At 41.8% G+C, this 17,111-nt stretch overlaps 2 protein-coding genes across 5 annotated transcripts; both read right to left on the bottom strand.

Moving 5' to 3' along the window:
- Positions 1 to 396: 396 nt before the first annotated feature.
- colq (collagen-like tail subunit (single strand of homotrimer) of asymmetric acetylcholinesterase) lies at positions 397 to 9,190 on the bottom strand. 4 transcript variants are annotated; one of them, XM_004541500.3, is made up of 17 exons: positions 8,988 to 9,190; positions 8,368 to 8,477; positions 8,040 to 8,147; positions 7,173 to 7,217; positions 6,992 to 7,018; positions 6,105 to 6,176; positions 5,773 to 5,835; positions 5,661 to 5,687; positions 5,526 to 5,570; positions 5,408 to 5,443; positions 5,207 to 5,287; positions 5,005 to 5,101; positions 4,311 to 4,441; positions 3,046 to 3,165; positions 2,795 to 2,921; positions 2,584 to 2,686; positions 397 to 2,488 (listed from the first exon to the last, which is right to left on the bottom strand). In XM_004541500.3, exons 1-17 carry the CDS (start codon positions 9,082 to 9,084, stop codon positions 2,419 to 2,421), a joined length of 1,359 nt encoding a protein of 452 aa, XP_004541557.1. In that variant the 5' UTR covers positions 9,085 to 9,190; the 3' UTR covers positions 397 to 2,418. The 4 variants fall into 4 exon arrangements, with proteins under 4 accessions (XP_004541557.1, XP_076746060.1, XP_004541556.1 ...); XM_004541499.3 differs by having other exon boundaries at positions 398 to 2,488; positions 2,795 to 2,936; positions 8,988 to 9,188; XM_076889945.1 differs by lacking the exon at positions 6,992 to 7,018.
- Positions 9,191 to 10,366: 1,176 nt separating this feature from the next.
- Positions 10,367 to 16,841, bottom strand: hacl1 (2-hydroxyacyl-CoA lyase 1). The gene is made up of 17 exons (XM_004541503.2): positions 16,618 to 16,841; positions 16,295 to 16,399; positions 16,165 to 16,205; positions 15,992 to 16,072; positions 15,845 to 15,917; positions 15,693 to 15,770; positions 15,478 to 15,572; positions 15,256 to 15,368; positions 15,041 to 15,176; positions 14,095 to 14,200; positions 13,838 to 13,921; positions 12,776 to 12,877; positions 12,451 to 12,605; positions 12,169 to 12,327; positions 11,974 to 12,081; positions 11,677 to 11,863; positions 10,367 to 10,562 (listed from the first exon to the last, which is right to left on the bottom strand). Exons 1-17 carry the CDS (start codon positions 16,666 to 16,668, stop codon positions 10,530 to 10,532), a joined length of 1,707 nt encoding a protein of 568 aa, XP_004541560.1. The 5' UTR covers positions 16,669 to 16,841; the 3' UTR covers positions 10,367 to 10,529.
- Between the last annotated feature and the right edge of the window lie 270 nt (positions 16,842 to 17,111).

The following is a 17,111-nucleotide window of genomic DNA, read 5'->3' as shown; positions in this document are numbered from 1 at the left end:
GACATTTGTTTGACAAATGTGATTGCCCCGGTCAGGGCACTGCACATGATGGCATAAATACACCAAGGTAAGGTTTTACTCTGGCATCTCGGTAGACAAATTGCCCTGATGTGATTTAGAAGAGGAATACAGCATGCTAATACAGTTATATGGTCTCATCCTGCTTCAAACATCTTGGTTGCAACAGTGGCCGGCTGGTCTGTCCCCAACCTGTATCGCTGTGCCTCATCTCCAGGCACAGATTCAGCTCTGAAAGGCTTCATTAAGATGGAATAAAAAGCCGAAAAACCCATTGCCACGTCTGAGAAACAGCAAGAGTTCACTGTGTGGTCTGCTTTGCATTTAGACTAACGCAGCACTCAGCAAACGGCTGACTGCTGCGATACTTTGATGTCCCCCTTACTTTTTTGTCTGAGTGTTGTATCCTAAGAGAACATCAATAGCCTCTCCATCAATGCCAGTTAGGTTTGGGTTTTTTGTGTGTGTGCTTTTTTTCCAATAACAGCAGACATGACAAACCGCTAACCAAGGTTTAAGTTTAAATAAAGAGAGTGACTTAAATATCACTTTTATTTGATCATTTTTTAAATAGTTCACAACTACTGTAAAAATCATATCAGAGTATTAAAACAAAATGAACTACCCCAGTCACAATGCTTGCTACGCTTCATAAAGCCTTACAGCACGTCACCACATGCACGTTTCAGCATTGCTGTACATAGGCAGTCTAAGATAGAACACAACAGCACAGGCCACAGACACGACACTCAACATAGTTTCCAGAACGGTACTCGAGCTTTGTGCATGGCACAGTTCATAACTTTAAGGTTTGTCATTCATACAGTGCTTTGCTTCTCTCTGAACAGAGCAAGACTGACAGTTCTTAAGACACCTGCTATGCTGATGAATGCAATGATGATTTACAAAACGGTATTTGACAAAGGTGAAGCATTAGCAGAGTTTCACAAGCATGCGGACACAATATATTAACAGTCTTCATCTTTTGATTGCTTTTGTAGGCTTTATAGACCTGACTACATCTAGGTATGTCTGAGAAAAGGTCTCCCTTGGCACCGCGACTCAAAGAGTAGCTTATGGAAAATGTCAGCTTATATCAGCACAGTCATTTTCAGCATTTGTGCCCAACACACAGCGGACTACACCTACACTGTTAAGTTTACTGTTGCTGTATATACTGTAAGACAGAAAGACTGGATAAAGAGGTATCAGAGTATTTACAGTAATGATCAGAAAACTGACTGCGATATGAGTTCCTCTCCCTCCCCCCTTTAGCAGCTACAGACTAGTCCAGCCCTTCCCGTGCACCGAGAAAATTAAGGACATAACAGTTTCAAGCCTTCGTGTACAGTATATTTCATTTCTCACTGCAGCACAGGAGGGGAAACTGAATCCTGCAGTACTGCGCATTGTTGATGCGTTAAAGCTTTTGCTTGAGTTGCCTCAGTGTACAGTGACTGCTGCGTAATTTATAAAGAGCAGTAGAGGATACCTGTAAAAGGTGCTTTGTTTGTTGAGCTACATTACCTGTTAGCTAGTTCCTGAGAAGATTTGGGGATTTATTGAAACCTTGTCCAGACTAAATGTCCCTGTCAGTACGGTACCACCACAAGCTAACAAAGCTGGGTCAACTTCTAGGCTTCAAGCCTCCTGGAGTAACAGTCTCACTCAAAGATTACAAGTGCATAACTCGCTATATATACAGTATGTAGTGCACTATAACCACCTCTATCTCCATCCCTACCTTTGTATCTCGACGTGGTAGTGAGAGGACACAGTACGAAAGTTGTTTTGACAGTAATAAGTAAACTGATAGGTTACATGCTTTGATAGTGACAGCTGCTGTCGTGGTTTTAGTAATCCCAGATACATGCAAATGCTGTGCACTGTCATTCACACTGCAGTAGAATACCTCGGGCCATCGCTCTGGATGTCCTACTGCTTGTTATTCTCAACAGTAACTGGGTCAAGATTAATATGCCTCTGTTCCAGCTACTGCTTCTCTGCAACATCGTCCACTGGTACGCGATTGAGGCTCTCAACTGTTGCGTTGAAAGGCTGGTTCGGGTCCAGTTGGGCATGTTGAGGAAGCCAGTCCAAATCCTTCTCGTTAAGACAGCGTGCAGTCTTCCTTTGCATTTCCAGTGTGCGGATTTTCACCTTCAAAGACTCAAGCTATAACCTCCGGGATATGTGGCATCTCAGCAGCAACACAGATGAGTTTTATGTATGTTTGTATATTTCTAGGTTTTGTTCTTTCTTTCATAACAGAATCACTGGCAGCCTCCGTGTTTTTGCTTGGAGCATTGTTGTCTTTTCTTTTTTTTTTTCTTTTTTTTTACATGTTAAGTCCCAAGCAAATAACACACAGAGGAGCCACAGCACTGTCCAGACAACTCCTCAAGTAAAGTACTTGCAGTTTGTTGAGTCAATAGTACAGTATCTTGTGCACTTGAGGTGACCATATGACCTACAAATCATAAGAAAAACGTTTTCAGGGTCAAGTTCATAACCTACATCTTTTCATGCAGTACAAGGTTGTGTACCCAAATGCTGTATGCTTACCCTGGAAGATATGAATTACATGTCTGGTATCCAAAGTCTTTTCCATCACACTCCTCAGCCCCTTCATAGCGGTATCCGTCTCCACAGTAGGCATGTTTACACTCTATGGTAACATGAGACAGCAGGGGCACAGGGGGGTCATGTTATATGTGCACAGCAAAGTACAGCTAATGAACTATAAAAGGACCGGTAACATAGATGCATGACTTACTGACGCAGCCATCGGTGACAACTCTGTTTTTGTCATCACACTCCTCCCCGGTGGAGATCTGCACTATGCCGTCCCCACAGTAACCTTCATCATCGGGGGCATTTTCCATGGACTGGTAGGGCGTGATCTGGAATGGAAAGGTCTTTTGCAGAATTTAAAAAATGTGAACATAAAAGGAAAAGGCTGTTTGAAAGTCAATATCTATTGTTTTTTTTAAGGACACATTGCATTGTTGCTACATGCATTTATACCTGGATTGGCAGCCAGCCATCAATGTCTTTGAAATAGAGAGATCTCTGGTCTTTACGGAATGCAAGAGCGTTATCTGTGCGGAGGCGCTCCAGTTCCTCCTCATTGCTCACCACAAATATCTAAATAAAAGGCAAAATAATAGGGTTCCGTGCATTTTAGCACTTTATGAAATAACATTGAAGACCATCATTTGTCATCCCAGCTGGTAACATTTGTCTGCAAGCATTATCTATCTCTCCTGTAAGTGTACTTTAACCTTCCTTTTATCTTTCAAGCTTATTTATTTCCAGTTGTGGTCTAAAGTTTAATAGATTTATCACAGGCATGATGCTTTTAATGATATCTTTGAAGTGTTCTTTTTCTGGATTGGAATGATTGTACAAAATCTTTTTTTTTTTTAAATTTTTGTATTTTGTATTTTCTCTAATCCACTCACAGCCAAAAGTATAAATAAAGGTCAAATATATACTTCTAACTTGATCCCTAACTTCTCGCTAGTTATCATGATTGACCTCAAAAAGGAGTTTCTCTTCACTGTCTTTGTTTTATAGCAGTCATTGGATTGACCAATACTTGGAACAATAGGAAAATCCAAGGAATTCTGTGAAGGTCGTAGAAGGAGACTTTTAGATTTATACAAGTTAGGAAGGTCTCTTGAAGCCGTTGTTAAACCACTGCAGATTTTAAGATTATCAGTTCAAACAACTTATTTGGATGTGTCACTGCTTTGTCCAAGAAAAACCAAATGTCATCTGCAAAAACGTTTTATGGTCAGATCAGATAAAGATTGAGCTATTTGGCAAGAATACCAAGACATATGTTTAGAGTAAAGGTGAGGCGTTCAAAACTAAAAATACTGTACAGGCTGTCAAGCATGGTGGTGGTAGCATCATTCTGCAGGGCTGTTTTACTGCCAGTGGTACCAGTAAATTGCACAAAGTGGATGAATTTTTTTTTTTAGCTCAAATCAAGAGCTGAAACAGCCTTCCTAAAGCCATTAAAGGTCAATGTTGTACAATCACTCCACCCTGGAAAAAGAGGACGGCACTGCCGTCATTTAATGCACTTCCAGAAAGCATTCGTTTGCAAAAGGTCAGTTATTAAAAAGCTACAATTACCATGGCATCGATGCCTATGATGAGCTGATGTAAACTTCTGACCACAACTGTATTACCCTTTGAAACTCTTTACATTTTAATTTGGTGGATTTTTCACTGATTTCACAGATGATTCTATATTTGACTGCAAACCATTCATCTCTCACCGCTGGCACTTTGAGATAATTTCCTGTAGAGGCATAATTTTCAAATGGAGGACTACTCAAAGAGCTGCAGCTACACTTTCCAGGAGGCCCTGGTGGACCGCGCGCACCCTTTGCTCCAACCATGTAGACTCCTGCATATACAGGAAGAGGGGGAGAAAAAAAGGAAGGATAAACAAACAGTGGGTCTATATTTAGTCCAAAGTGACAGAATATAGCAGCATTAATGAGTTGTGTACAGCCTACACAAGCTGATATAAATACCACATGTCAGTCTAGCGTCTTTGATTTATCAATCAAGAAGCAAACACAATCAGGATAATTCATACAGGAACTTGATCAAGATAACAAATGTCATCTTGATGATGTGCTGACATAATATTTGTAAAACTGTAGGCTTGCCATCTGTCAATCCATTTTAGCCACATGATGTCATGCTGAGAGAATCCTGTTTCAGCTCGGGGGGATTCGATTTCTCCGGTGCTAAATAAGACTACTGGTGTTACCTCGTACACAGTTTCAAAGTGGGCTTCCTTTACTCACCGGGCTGTGAGCTTTCCCTTCTCACTTTCAGCACAAGTTTTCACGCGCTCACAACGGAAAAAAACACACGACCATCCACAAACTAAATCTCTCCAGCAAACACTTAATTATGACCACAGTTTTCAAGAGTTTTAAATCTACTTTGGGATTTCACCTGTTGCAGGTGGACCAGGAGGGCCGGGGTGGCCTGGAGGTCCCTGCGGGCCTGCTGGCCCTATAGGACCAACGCTTCCTGTGTCTCCTTTCAGTCCCTTAAATTCAAAACAGTGCAGGGTCATTTCCTTACACCACATGTCAAAAAGTACAACTGTCTTGCTATCACTACTGTAAAACAGTGCAACCCACAAACTCCTCACCTGCTTGCCTCTCTTCCCCGGTCGGCCAGTGGGTCCTCTGTTTCCTGAGGTTCCAGGTTCTCCTTTTGGACCCATTTCACCCTCAATAACAGAAAAAAAAAATATCTATATCAGAAAAATTCTGAATTCAAATACATGAATTTAATTGGTTAGCTGGTTAACACTGTAAGGCAGAACCCTTACTGAATGAGGATTACTCACTTTTTGTCCAAGCATTCCTGGGAAACCCATTGCACCCTGCGAGTGAGGAAGAGTACGTAACATGAATTCAGAATTCTTACAAAGTGTATGTACAATTTTCCTGATACACTCTCCCCACCTTGTCTCCTTTCATCCCATTCTCGCCACGGTCACCTCGGGAACCCTGACAGAGCAGATTACATTCATTTAGTTTACTGTCAAAGTAGTTAATCAATAAATCCTACGGTATTTACAGCTGAATGGTGCCACTTACCTTTTCCCCTTTATACCCAGGTAAGCCCTAGGATTAAAGATTTATAACAAGCATGAAACACGATGAAACAAAACTCACTAAAGATCACTAAACAGCATATGTAAAATTTTACCCTCGGCCCAATTGGTCCTCTGGATCCAGGCAAACCCATCAGCCCCGGGTCACCTTTCTCCCCCTGACACAAAGGCAAACATGAATAACCTGAATGAGCTTTTGTCTTTAAAATAAGAAATGTCATATGCGGACATTGAACGTTAAAGGTTCTTTTATTACGTTTACAGTAAAGCGTTCACCAAAGGAAAGGCTGTTTGCATGTTACATAACTGGTAATCCAGGGTTTTAGTTTATTTGACTGCAAATCAGACTTGTGTAATAAACCATTCTGGTTCTTATTGGTCTCATATATTGACATATTTTATAAGATCTACATTATGACTTACTCACTTTGGCCCCACTTGGTCCTGACCATCCTGTTGGTCCTCTTTTCCCAGGAAGTCCAGGAGGGCCTGTCCGACCCTGACAGGAGACATAACTGTTTTTTAAGTTAATGAAATCAGAGCCTTTTATGCCTGTTTGAACATATATACATATATATATATATATATATATATATATATATATATATATATATATATATATATATATATATGTCTGAATGAATTATTTGCTGCATTAGCTGACGGCCAGCTCACTACAGCATTTTTCAGACGCTGCTGCACATGTAGGGGGAGAATGGCTTTAACGAGCCCTGTCACTTTGCTCTCTTTAATTAAATGATGGGCTGTATATAGAACAGGAGTCTGTGCTTGTGGGAAATAAAATGATTAATAACCTGGCTGAAACACTAAGCTAAATTGCTCGGCGGTGCTGCAAAGCTGCTCAGTCAGGCCGCTGAAGCTCCCCCATTGGACAGCTTTGATTCATTTAGGAGGACGCTACTCTTCTACCTGTGCTCATCACATAGTGTGTCCCGAGCTTTCAATAAAGCTTTATGTTAGGAGAAGGAGGACCGTCGGACAGGCTAGCCTGATGCGGAATGTTGATAGGGAAGCAATATGCTCCGCTTCGGTGAGAGAAACAGACTGAGAGCATGTAAAGTCCCTCAGCCACAAAAACAGCCTGTCTCAGCAGCCCTGCACCCATTTGCCTCCTGTCAGTGTGTCTGTTCTGCCTCCTGTCAAGGTTGTATATCCTCACAATTTCGGGATGTACACAAGCAGGCACTGGCAGCACTGTGACTTACAGCGAGCGAGCAGGCGGAGGCATTGTATCTCATTTTTTGAGTAAATCCACTTAGCAAAGAACATGGAGTGATTAATGGAGACTCTCACCTTTTGACCAGGTCTTCCTATTTCTCCCTGACAACAGGATGTGGAGGAGGGGACAAGGACGGCAGTCATTTAATGCACTTCCAGAAAGCATTTGTGTGCAAAAGGTCAGTTGCACTTTAGCTTATTAGAATAATAAGCAGACAGTCTAGTTTTATCTAATTTCGATAAGTACACTCCTTACCTTTTCTCCTTTAGGCCCTGCTATCCCAGGTAATCCAGGGGGACCCTAATGAACATAAAAAGAAAACATTAGATTTGTGCTATATGCTCCTAAATCACAGAGATAGCCATCTAAATTCATTTTATTGTCCACAGCATCCCACCACAGATCTGTTCTGTTTCTGGAAGCTGCAGTTTCAATTAGCTAAAGGCTGAGTGGCCACTATTGATTTAAAAGCTGCCTTGTGGGCCTCCTTTGATAAAGAGAAATGCTGCTGCGGTTGGACCTCTGATGAGCAACCGCAGCAAAAGCTTTAACAATCAGTTGGTAAATCTGCTTTCACTTATGAAATGCTGGAACACAGTGGAGAACAGTGGAGCAGGTTGGGTTATGAGGGCCTTTTGAACCGAAAGGTCTTTGCATCTTTCAATCACTAGAGAACACAAACACCTGGACACAAGCATGTTTTGGTGAGCCCTGGAATTTACGCGACCCAGTGCTCGTTTCCAAGCAGACAGCTCTTCAGACAGTTTCTGAGAATGATGTGTGGGACACTGGCAGCCGGTGGAAAAAGGCTATTTGTGTCTCAGCTAAAAGTGGAGCGTTAATGGGTTGCTGTGTTGCATGGGCCAGAGAAATCCCCATCTCCTGCTATACAGGAACTATCAAGTTGGAGAAGACATGCGGTTAATATGTAGTTGGGGTACTAATTTTTAACACCTTAAAACTACGTAGACTCCAACATGAAACAGAGACTGACGCTTTAGTTATAGTGGTGATGAATCCTGTTACATTATGAGAGATTTATTGGAAGAGTCCAATAACAGTGGCACGGTTCCAGATACAAAAGGATAGCCATGATGTTTTAGGAATAGCCTGGTTTCCCACCTGAGGTCCTGGGGGGCCAGGAGGCCCCGGAGGGCCTGCTGGGCAAGAAGAAACTTTATTGTTATTGTCCACATCAGACTCGCGACCACCACGGGAATTTCCATCACTCTGTAAAATATAAATAAAGATGCAATTCGATGACTTCTTCGGTCTTGACAACATTTTCAAGAGCAGGTTTGATGCTATTCATACAGTTGTTGACATTAAATTCGAGAGACTCTTGACCAGGGGTCAAAAGGCTGTAAGAAATGTGGTGTTTTTGGATATAAATCAAGGACATGTCAATAGTTAGAGATTCACAATAGAAAGTCACATGACTTTGACTCACATGAGGGTAGAGGCGCCAAAGTGAAGGGGGTGGAGGAAACAGCGGTGGTGGAGGCGGACTCACTAAACAGCATGGGTTGAACCTCTTCTGCTGATCCGGTGATCTGAGAGCTGCGCAAGGTGGGCATGCAGTCACAAATTAAACAGGGTATCAAAGGTATATGAAGCCAGGAAGGTTTTTTTGTGTGTTGTTTTAACTTCTGCACCCGCGATAATGAATGCGAGATGAGAAAAACTTCATTTACGACAAATTAAGGCGGGACAGATCAAAAATTTGACAAACTGAAGCAATTACAGCATGCTGGAGCAGCACAAGCAACAGAGAAACAGGTGCAAACTATCAAATCATGACACCCATCCAGCAGAATTCCTAGCACTGGACGGATATGAAGCCCATGTGCCTCTCACTGAAGAGCCGGAGCTGTTCTCGCTATTTATAGAGGCCTTTCCAACCTACCTCATGGACAACAAGAAAATAAAAACAAGGGTATTATCATGAGTGCCACGTGAATCTCAAATTGAGACTTTCAGAATCCGTGCTTTTGCAGCTCAAATCCACCAGCTCCTGTGCACGCACAGTACAGTATACAGTGTTCAAGCTCAGGATTAAAACGCTCTTACCTGCTGGGAATGAATCAAAGTTGTCCAGAAAAGAAGGCTGAGCCAGGCCATAACAAAACCACAATGGCAGATACAGTCCAAGTGTTAGAAGAGTCATGCTGCTCCGGATAGTTGCCTGACTTTATTTCTGATCCACAGCAGCTCTCACGCTGTCTTTTTCCACTCCCTCTCTTCTCACTGTCCTCTCTCTCTGCCCCCCTCCCTCTGCGTTCACTCTGCTGTGTCTCCTTTACGCCCTCAGAAGAGGGTACGCTGACCAATACCCATTAAATCTTTCCTCTGCATCAGTGTGCACTAAAATTACAGGAGACAGCCTGCCAGCTGCTCCTGGTGCCAATATTAGATCTCTACTACTGCAGTGGGGGGCTTTTGTTATTGTCTCTCTTCAGGGAAAGTTGTGAGACTCCCTGTGTGCTTTTCTGCAAGACATGCTGAGAGCATTCTGAATGAAGATGTCAATATGTTACAACTTTCTTAGATGTATCAGTCTACAGTCTAATTATGTTTAGATGAATGTGTTTTTTTGTGATGAAGTACACTGTGCATCAAGTTATTTAGTGCGCACTATACTGCTGTGGCAAGTCTTTTACACAATGTCAAGTGTCTGCATTTCCAAAGGACCTAGAAAAACAGACTCCATTACTTCTCAGCAGCACTTTAACCTCCTAGGACCTGGCGTGTGGACATCACATTTTGGGTTATTTAGACTAAAATACTCAATTTTGCTCTACATGGGCCTGATATCCACTTACAAGGACATTATACTGCTACTGTTCTATCAAAATTTTAAACGTATATCCTCATATGTGGCTCTGATTTTTCTTAAAAACAAAAATAAGGTAAAAACAAAAATCTGGTAATTCTTTGTTTTTACATTCATCGGGCCCCAATATGCCCAAATATCAAAGAGAAATTAAAAATGCATGCTGGGGAAGAGTTCAGGTCCTAGGAGGTTAAGATAAATTATGCTTTTTTCTTTATATAAATTACAAAAAGCAATCATGTCAAGCTTGCAACTTAAGAGATACAAAGCAATGCAATTTTCTACCAAATTATTTTAGCTTGCATTGCTTTTTTTGTTGCGCATTTAGGATTTTTCAGACAAGTTGTGGAAAAGGATACAAAACTTATGGAAATGAGAAAAATCCTGTTGATTTCATCTAAAGTTTCCCCATTACTGACAAATCTCTACATTCAACTGTAAAGATTAGCTGGTTCATTTGCAAAAAGAAAAAAAAGTTTGTCAAATGCGTTTATTTTCTCCTTTTCTCCAGATTTAATTTTATTACATTTCATTAATGTAGGCAATACTCAACAGGGCAACTCACAGTTGCAGTCCAGATTAAGAGGGGAAAAAACTGACATAAAAAAACAGCATGCACTCTGTGTGAAATGTTTTATTGTAGTCATATTTTTCATATTATTCACAGTATAGTAATAGCAAAATATTAGATTAATTAATGGAAACAACCAGAAAAACAAAAGCAGTTTGATATTTTCCAGGAGAAAACCGTCACTGCTGTTCTGAAACGCTCTGGAAATCTACAGGTTGGAACGTGTGAGCCAAGGAAACTCCTGCAAACAGACAACACAGTGTTTATATTAGCTATACGGTGTAATAAGATCTAGAGGAATATTGTACTGTAATGGAGATCTAAGCAGTAAAACAGAGGTTTTTCCAGGTAATAAAAATTAACTAAAAGTTTTCTTCAAATTTTCAAAACTAAATCTTGTCAGCTTCAAGTCTGACAGGAATGAATTAAAGTTGGGTGTCGAAAGGTAAAGGCGCAACACTAAAAGTCAGGGACAAGTCTTTCTGCTGGCACAGCCGTGGAGCTCAGCGCTGTGGATACATTACTCAATACAACCTTCAACCGTGTCTGCAAAAGGTTGCGTGGATACGTTCAACATAAACACGGAGGGCCTTGCTTTCTAATTATGGGAGCCCTGAAATAGAAAGGTCAGGTTGGTGTTAGGTGGAGGGATTGTGAGTGGAATACAACAGTTCTGGTGCACCTGGAGCAGGAGGATTACGGCTCAGCGAGGCATGTTGGTAACATAGCCCTCAAAGGATGAGGAAGAGTCAAGTAAACATGAAACTGTTTATTGTATGCAAAGCAGAGACCAAAGAAACACTGGATTAAATCAGGCTTGGCTTTACTGCTGTGTCTGCTGGTGTCACTCAGTCTCTTTATGCCTTCTGTGGTGCACCAGGACCAAATACTAAAAACATTCTGTGATCTGATTTGCAGCCTTTTGTCATATAGTACCGCTTATAGTCTGCAAGGACTCAGGGCTGCAAAGGTGTAAAACATGCTATGAGATGAGATTTCTGATATGAGTGATATATGTCAAGTCTTTATTCCAGACTGTGTTAACATGTTCGGACCGCCTTAGACCCTCCATGTTTCTCCAGTGTACGGCAAACGCTCCACAGCGCAGAAGTCCAGATATTTGATAGAGCCACAGAGATGCTCTGACTATGGTAGGAGTTGTTATTACAACCGTGACCACAAGGTGGAGCATTATTTTTCTAGAGTTGCCTGTGCATGTAGAGAATTTTACTCCAGGTGCACCTGGGAGACGCTCACCCTCAAGTCTGTCTGGCAGGCAAGACGTGGTTAATGTTGTTGCATACTTTATAAACATGCAGACTCTATAAACATGTGCTCCTAACAGTTGTAGTTACCTGCTGCTTCCTGTCTGAGGAAGGGTCAATGAGCACATTGATGAGACTTGGTCTCTCCCAGTCACTCAGGCTAAGCTGTAAGGCACTGCGCAGCTCCTCCACCGTCCTCACCAGCAACCCTCGACCTCCGAACGCCTTCATCACCTCATCATAGCGAGCGTCAGGTAGAAGGGACACGGGAGGGGCCCTACAGTGTGACGATGTAAGACAACTTTTGCTACGTCATAGCATAAGACATCAATAAAAACTATCAGTGAATTCACTTTATGATCATTTTCTCAAAAGTATCTCACTCACACAGAGGTCAGCTCTCCCATTTGTTTCATTGCTTTCCATGTTTCAGAATCTACTCCGCTGTAAATGCCGTTATTATTGACCACAATAACAACCACGGGTAGGCTATACCTGATTTACAAAACACAAAGAGAAGAATGTGAAGTCAATAGACGGTTAAACTGCAAATACTGAATAGAAACACTGGACTCAGTTCACCTGCACATGGTCTCAACCTCCATACCAGAAAACCCAAAGGCACTGTCTCCCTCCACACAGACGACCCTTCGGCCGGTGTTCTGGCTCGCCTCCACAGCAGCTGCTGCGATAGCAAACCCGAGACCTACTCCCATTGTTCCAAAAGTGCCTGCATCCAGTCTGAACATCATCAAGATTAGTTTACAGCAATCTAATAGATATACATTAACTCACAGTTTAGTCTAAATTGATTTGTTAGCATAAAAAAAACAACAAAAAAGTCAGTGCGCTTGACTGGCTTACCTGTGTCGAGGTAGGTAGTTATTTAACATGGTGCGTCCGATGTCCATTGTGTTTGCACCCTCGCTGACAATGATGCAGTCATGTGGCAGCAGCTGGGAGATGTGATGAAACACTGTGTAGTAGTTCAAGGGCACTGTAGACTGTAGAGCAAGTGCCTATTGGCAAGAAACACAAAAAACAGAGACAACATCTAAATGGATTAAATATATAATTTAATGTCATCGGCAGGCTGATACAGTGTAACCATGCACAGAACAACAATGTAAGCTTTCCATTGGTGGTCCAAATTCTAAGGAAGGATTAGAAGAACTTTGGTGAAACCCACCTTTGATATTTTTGCATTAGCAGCAATCTTGCTCTTTAACGTGCTCCACCACTCAGCGTTAGAGGGGTATTTCCAACCATCTCTACGGACACACAGTAGCAGCTGAAGAAAAAAAAACAAAAACACTGCTATTACAGTTGAATGTTACTGTACTCGTGTCACTGATATAGAGAATATAGTCGAGCTAAAAATACAGCACAAGACGTTTCAAAGAAATCATCTGGTCCTTACCTGGTCTTAAAATTTGGTAGATGCAACCTCAGAGGAAGAACAACCCCATGACATTTAACACAATGTAATCGTAATAAAATGCAAAAGCAGTCTTGTGAATGTCCTCACTGTTTCCATAGGAACTGAGAGAGAACGTAGAAGCCAGGTGCTGCTAATCAAATGCATTTGATTAACTGATCATCAGCAAGTGGTCGTGTGTGAACACAATGCCGAGGAGGAAAGACAACACCAATCTCAGCAAATGTTGCTGTCCATTAATCTGGGAATGATTATAAGGCCATTTGCAAACAATTTCAAGTCCATCATCGTACTGTGAGGAAAATTATTCACAAGTGGAAATCTTATTAACAAATTCACCCCAAGGTCAGACCATGCAGCGCTCAGAGAAACTGCAAAAAACCCAAGAAGTACATCTCAGGCCTCAATTAACATATATTAGCAATTCAAACTCCTCTGTATATGAAATACGCTTTGTTTTTGCCATTTTGCTTTTTACAGACATATTTTTTGTCGCATATTTCAGTCTGAAAATTCAGTGAGAGGAGCAAAGAAAATATAAAAACAAACAAAAAACTCTGAACAAAGTGTTCAGACCTCAGTGTCGTCAGGCTTAAAAACCAATGATTAAAGAAGCCATTAAGAGCTGCACAAGTACAACCAGATCTTATGCTATAGTGAATTATCTATGAGAGAAAAACATAGTTCTACACAGGTTCTTACCATTAGCGCAAATGTTGATGAAACAGGTTTGCTTTTGATTCCTAAATTAACGTTATGGGAAAAACATCAAAGAGAAAGATGAGCCAATGGGCTGAGTTGCTGAAAATGTACCTGAGTGGCAACAGCACTGATATCTCCAAGGAGAGCAACAGCTGGCCTCACGTTATTGCCCATCTCCTCAGCACAAAGGTCAACCTGCAAACAGATCACAGTGGGGTTATATCATTACAGCTTTTGCAGCACCAGATTTGGCAAAACTAACTCTCTCATGACAAGGCAAAAGATTAACAACCAAATAGACTACTAGCTTTAAACCAGATCTTTTAATGCTGATTTTTCTCAAACCATAAACTCGGTCATTTACATACCTGAATGATCTTAACATTAGGGTTAAATCTAGGCGAAAGACCAAAATGGAGCATCCAATTTAGCCTGGCTCCAAACAGAAGTATGACATCAGCCTGGAGAAGAGCTCTGGGTAACAAGGGAAAAAATACATAAAAAACAAACAGCAGAAGAGGTCAAAAAATGGATTCTCATTAAACAAGACTAAAAATTTTAGATCCTGACTAGTTAGAAGATGCAGAATTTAGGAGCCAGATAGATGACCATGACACAAATGTTTGTTTGCCATCTAAACATGTACTGTCAACTATTCTTGGCCTAAAAAATATAGAAATAGAAACTTCGTGCCACTTCTCCCTTAGGCAGAATGTTTTTCGATCCTAATAATGCATATAGAAGGTGAATTTTGTCTTCTAGCTAAAAACACATTCAAAATAGGAGCTGCACTCAAAACACATCCGTCTGTCTGGATGTTAGACTGTTTTCTTTTTTGAAAAATCTGACCATCGCTTTTAAAAAACAAGTACTTTTATAAGTGTATTATTATACACTTACCTAACACTTCATTAGGTACACCAGTTCAACTGCACATTAATACCTAACCAGCCAATCAGTTGGCAGCAGCTCAATACATCAATACAATCATCAAAATTGTAAAAATGTTGCCCGGTCTGATGAGTCTGGATTTCTGCTGCAACATTCAGATGGCAGGGTCAGATTTTGGCACACACAGCACAAAGGCATCAATCCATCCAGCCTTGTTTCAACTGTTAATATCAACTGAGCATTGATTAAACCCCAAAGCCTGCATGGGTATTGCTGAGCATGTCTATGCCTTCTACTTCAGGAAGATTAAAACACACTAAAGTTACAGAGTTCTGCTGGACTACTCTATTAAGGAGAAGCTCTACAGATTGTTACAACTTTGTCTGGTTACTACCAGGTGTGATTGTGCAGTGTGAGGCTTACCTTGAGCGTGCAGCAGCTACACAGTTGGCATGGTCATCAGGAAGAACCCCTTTTCCCATCGGGGTGGGCAGGAAGGGAAGGCCACTCATTTCAATAAGCTCCCTCAGCACAGTCTCTGCTCTGCCGTAGGCTGCTCCTATTGGCGGAAAAACACAGGTTGGTTAGGCTTAGTTAATTTGAAAAGAGGTGGCAATTGCTTCTTTTGTTTCAGTTACCTTTGCCGATGATGACCAAGGGTGTCTTGGCTGCTTTTAAGACAGATATGGCTTCTGTGACTGAACCCTGGTCAGCCAAACTCACTGGTGGAGGCGGACAGCAGGACACCTCTCTGAGCGAGAGACACACTTCTCTGAGAGTCTATACACCTGATGTTTAACGAGTGATACTGTGCATAAAAATGTATTTATTTATTTTTAAATCCAAGAATGACAACAAACCTAACTTTGCTCCTCTCCACTTTAGCATTAACCATGTCGCCTGCAATATCCACATAACAAGCACCTGGACGCCCATAGATGCTTGTGCGGACCGCCTGTGACCAACCAAATACCAGAAAACTTTACACAGACGTGATGAAAATAATCATCATCATCCAGATCTGTTCGATACATTAAAAGAACAAACAGACAGTGTGAGGGCATTGTTATACAACCTTCTCTATCACTGAGGGGATGGCTTCTAGACTGCTGGGTCTCGCTGAAAACTTGCTGTACAGGCGGCATGCTTCCACCTGGCAACATGGAGAAACAGAATCAGCGTAGAGAAGCGGTGTCAGGCAAAAATCCACATCGAGACACGTGTTACCTGAGGAAACTCCTGAAAGGCTCCTGCAGTTTCCTGATTTCGATCCGAAGACCCTCCGATAACAACCACCGGCCTGTGCAAAGCCAGCATCACTTCATAAACACCTTGTTAGTTGTACAGTACACAGCAGTGGTTATGGAGTCATACCAGCAGTTCATGTTGGCATTGGCCATTCCACCCAGGGCATGGATGAGCCCAGGTCCAGAAACCACAAGACAGGCCCCTGGTCTGGATTCAGATAACCACAGGAAACAGCAACATGTGAATAACAGTGCTGGGCACCAGCTGTTCACCTTATTCGGTACAGAATTAGATTTTACCTCCCAGTAATGTATCCGACGGCAGACGCTGCATAGCACGCCTGTTATGCGACAGAAATTATTTGATGTCAGCATGGCAGTGCAATGCTTTTGTTAGGGATTACTAAGGTTGTACAAAACAACGAGTTACCGCTTGCTCGTTGCGCATTCCTACGTATCTGATTCCTGCAGCCTGAGCAGCCATGGCCACTTCGATAATCGGAACTCCAACTATCCCAAACATGTAGTCCACTTTCTGCAGGGAGATTGGTTGAACGTTGGATTGAACAAGTTTTGTAAAAAAGTAGCATTATTAATAAGAGGGGGAAATGCTTTTATGAAAAGTTTAGTGATCCTGACCGCACCGCACTTGGACTTTGACACATTGCTCAACAGTTACAGCTGAGCAAAGACACAAACAGGGAGAATATTTCTGTTGGAGTGCCACATGTTTGCAGACGACGTCATTCCTACCTGAGCCTTTAGAGACTCAGCGATGAGCTGAGCTCCTGTCACTTCGTCCATGACCGTGAGGAGACAGCAGGCAGCGCAATGTCAAACCGCACTGTCACAAACCACAAGGTGAGGCTGGACTGCGACTTGAGCAAGTTTGCATCAGAGCCCTTGAGCAAAGGTCTCTGCTTGGTTTGTTTTTGGACCTGCATCCGCCCCCTTACTTCCACTTCCGAGTTACGAGCCAATCACGGGAGCCAATGCGTGTGACCTCACGTCCTACCGAGAAGTGCAAAAAGAAATTCAGTTGTGTAGACTAGATACTATATTTTATTTAGTTATTTCTAATAAATATTAGAATCTAGAGTTTAAGCATAGACCTTGTAGTCGGTCTTTGGTTTAATGCATCATTTTAAATAAATTAATAAATATGGATGGAACAGAATCATGCAGCTCTTTTCATTGGCTGCCAGTAACATTTCTACACCATAAAAACAGCAGTTGTATGATTTCTA

This window comes from Maylandia zebra, linkage group LG11, assembly GCF_041146795.1.
Source record: "Maylandia zebra isolate NMK-2024a linkage group LG11, Mzebra_GT3a, whole genome shotgun sequence".
Taxonomy (NCBI): domain Eukaryota; kingdom Metazoa; phylum Chordata; class Actinopteri; order Cichliformes; family Cichlidae; genus Maylandia; species Maylandia zebra.
Note: the sequence above shows the minus strand (reverse complement) of the source record. Positions and strands in the feature narration are given on the sequence as shown.

Bases quoted from the DNA above. Each gene is read 5' to 3' on its own strand.
- colq (XM_004541499.3), bottom strand. From the start codon at position 9,084: ATGACTCTTCTAACACTTGGACTGTATCTGCCATTGTGGTTTTGTTAT. The intron at 5,688-5,772 runs GTAAAATTTTAC...CTTTAATCCTAG, and splicing joins GAGGACCAATTGGGCCGAGG to GGCTTACCTGGGTATAAAGG. The intron at 5,444-5,525 runs GTGGGGAGAGTG...CCTCACTCGCAG, and splicing joins ATGGGATGAAAGGAGACAAG to GGTGCAATGGGTTTCCCAGG.
- hacl1 (XM_004541503.2), bottom strand. From the start codon at position 16,668: ATGGACGAAGTGACAGGAGCTCAGCTCATCGCTGAGTCTCTAAAGGCT. The intron at 12,878-13,837 runs GTACATTTTCAG...TTTTTTCTTCAG, and splicing joins TCAGTGCTGTTGCCACTCAG to CTGCTACTGTGTGTCCGTAG. The intron at 11,864-11,973 runs GTGAGTGAGATA...GTCACACTGTAG, and splicing joins ATGGGAGAGCTGACCTCTGT to GGCCCCTCCCGTGTCCCTTC.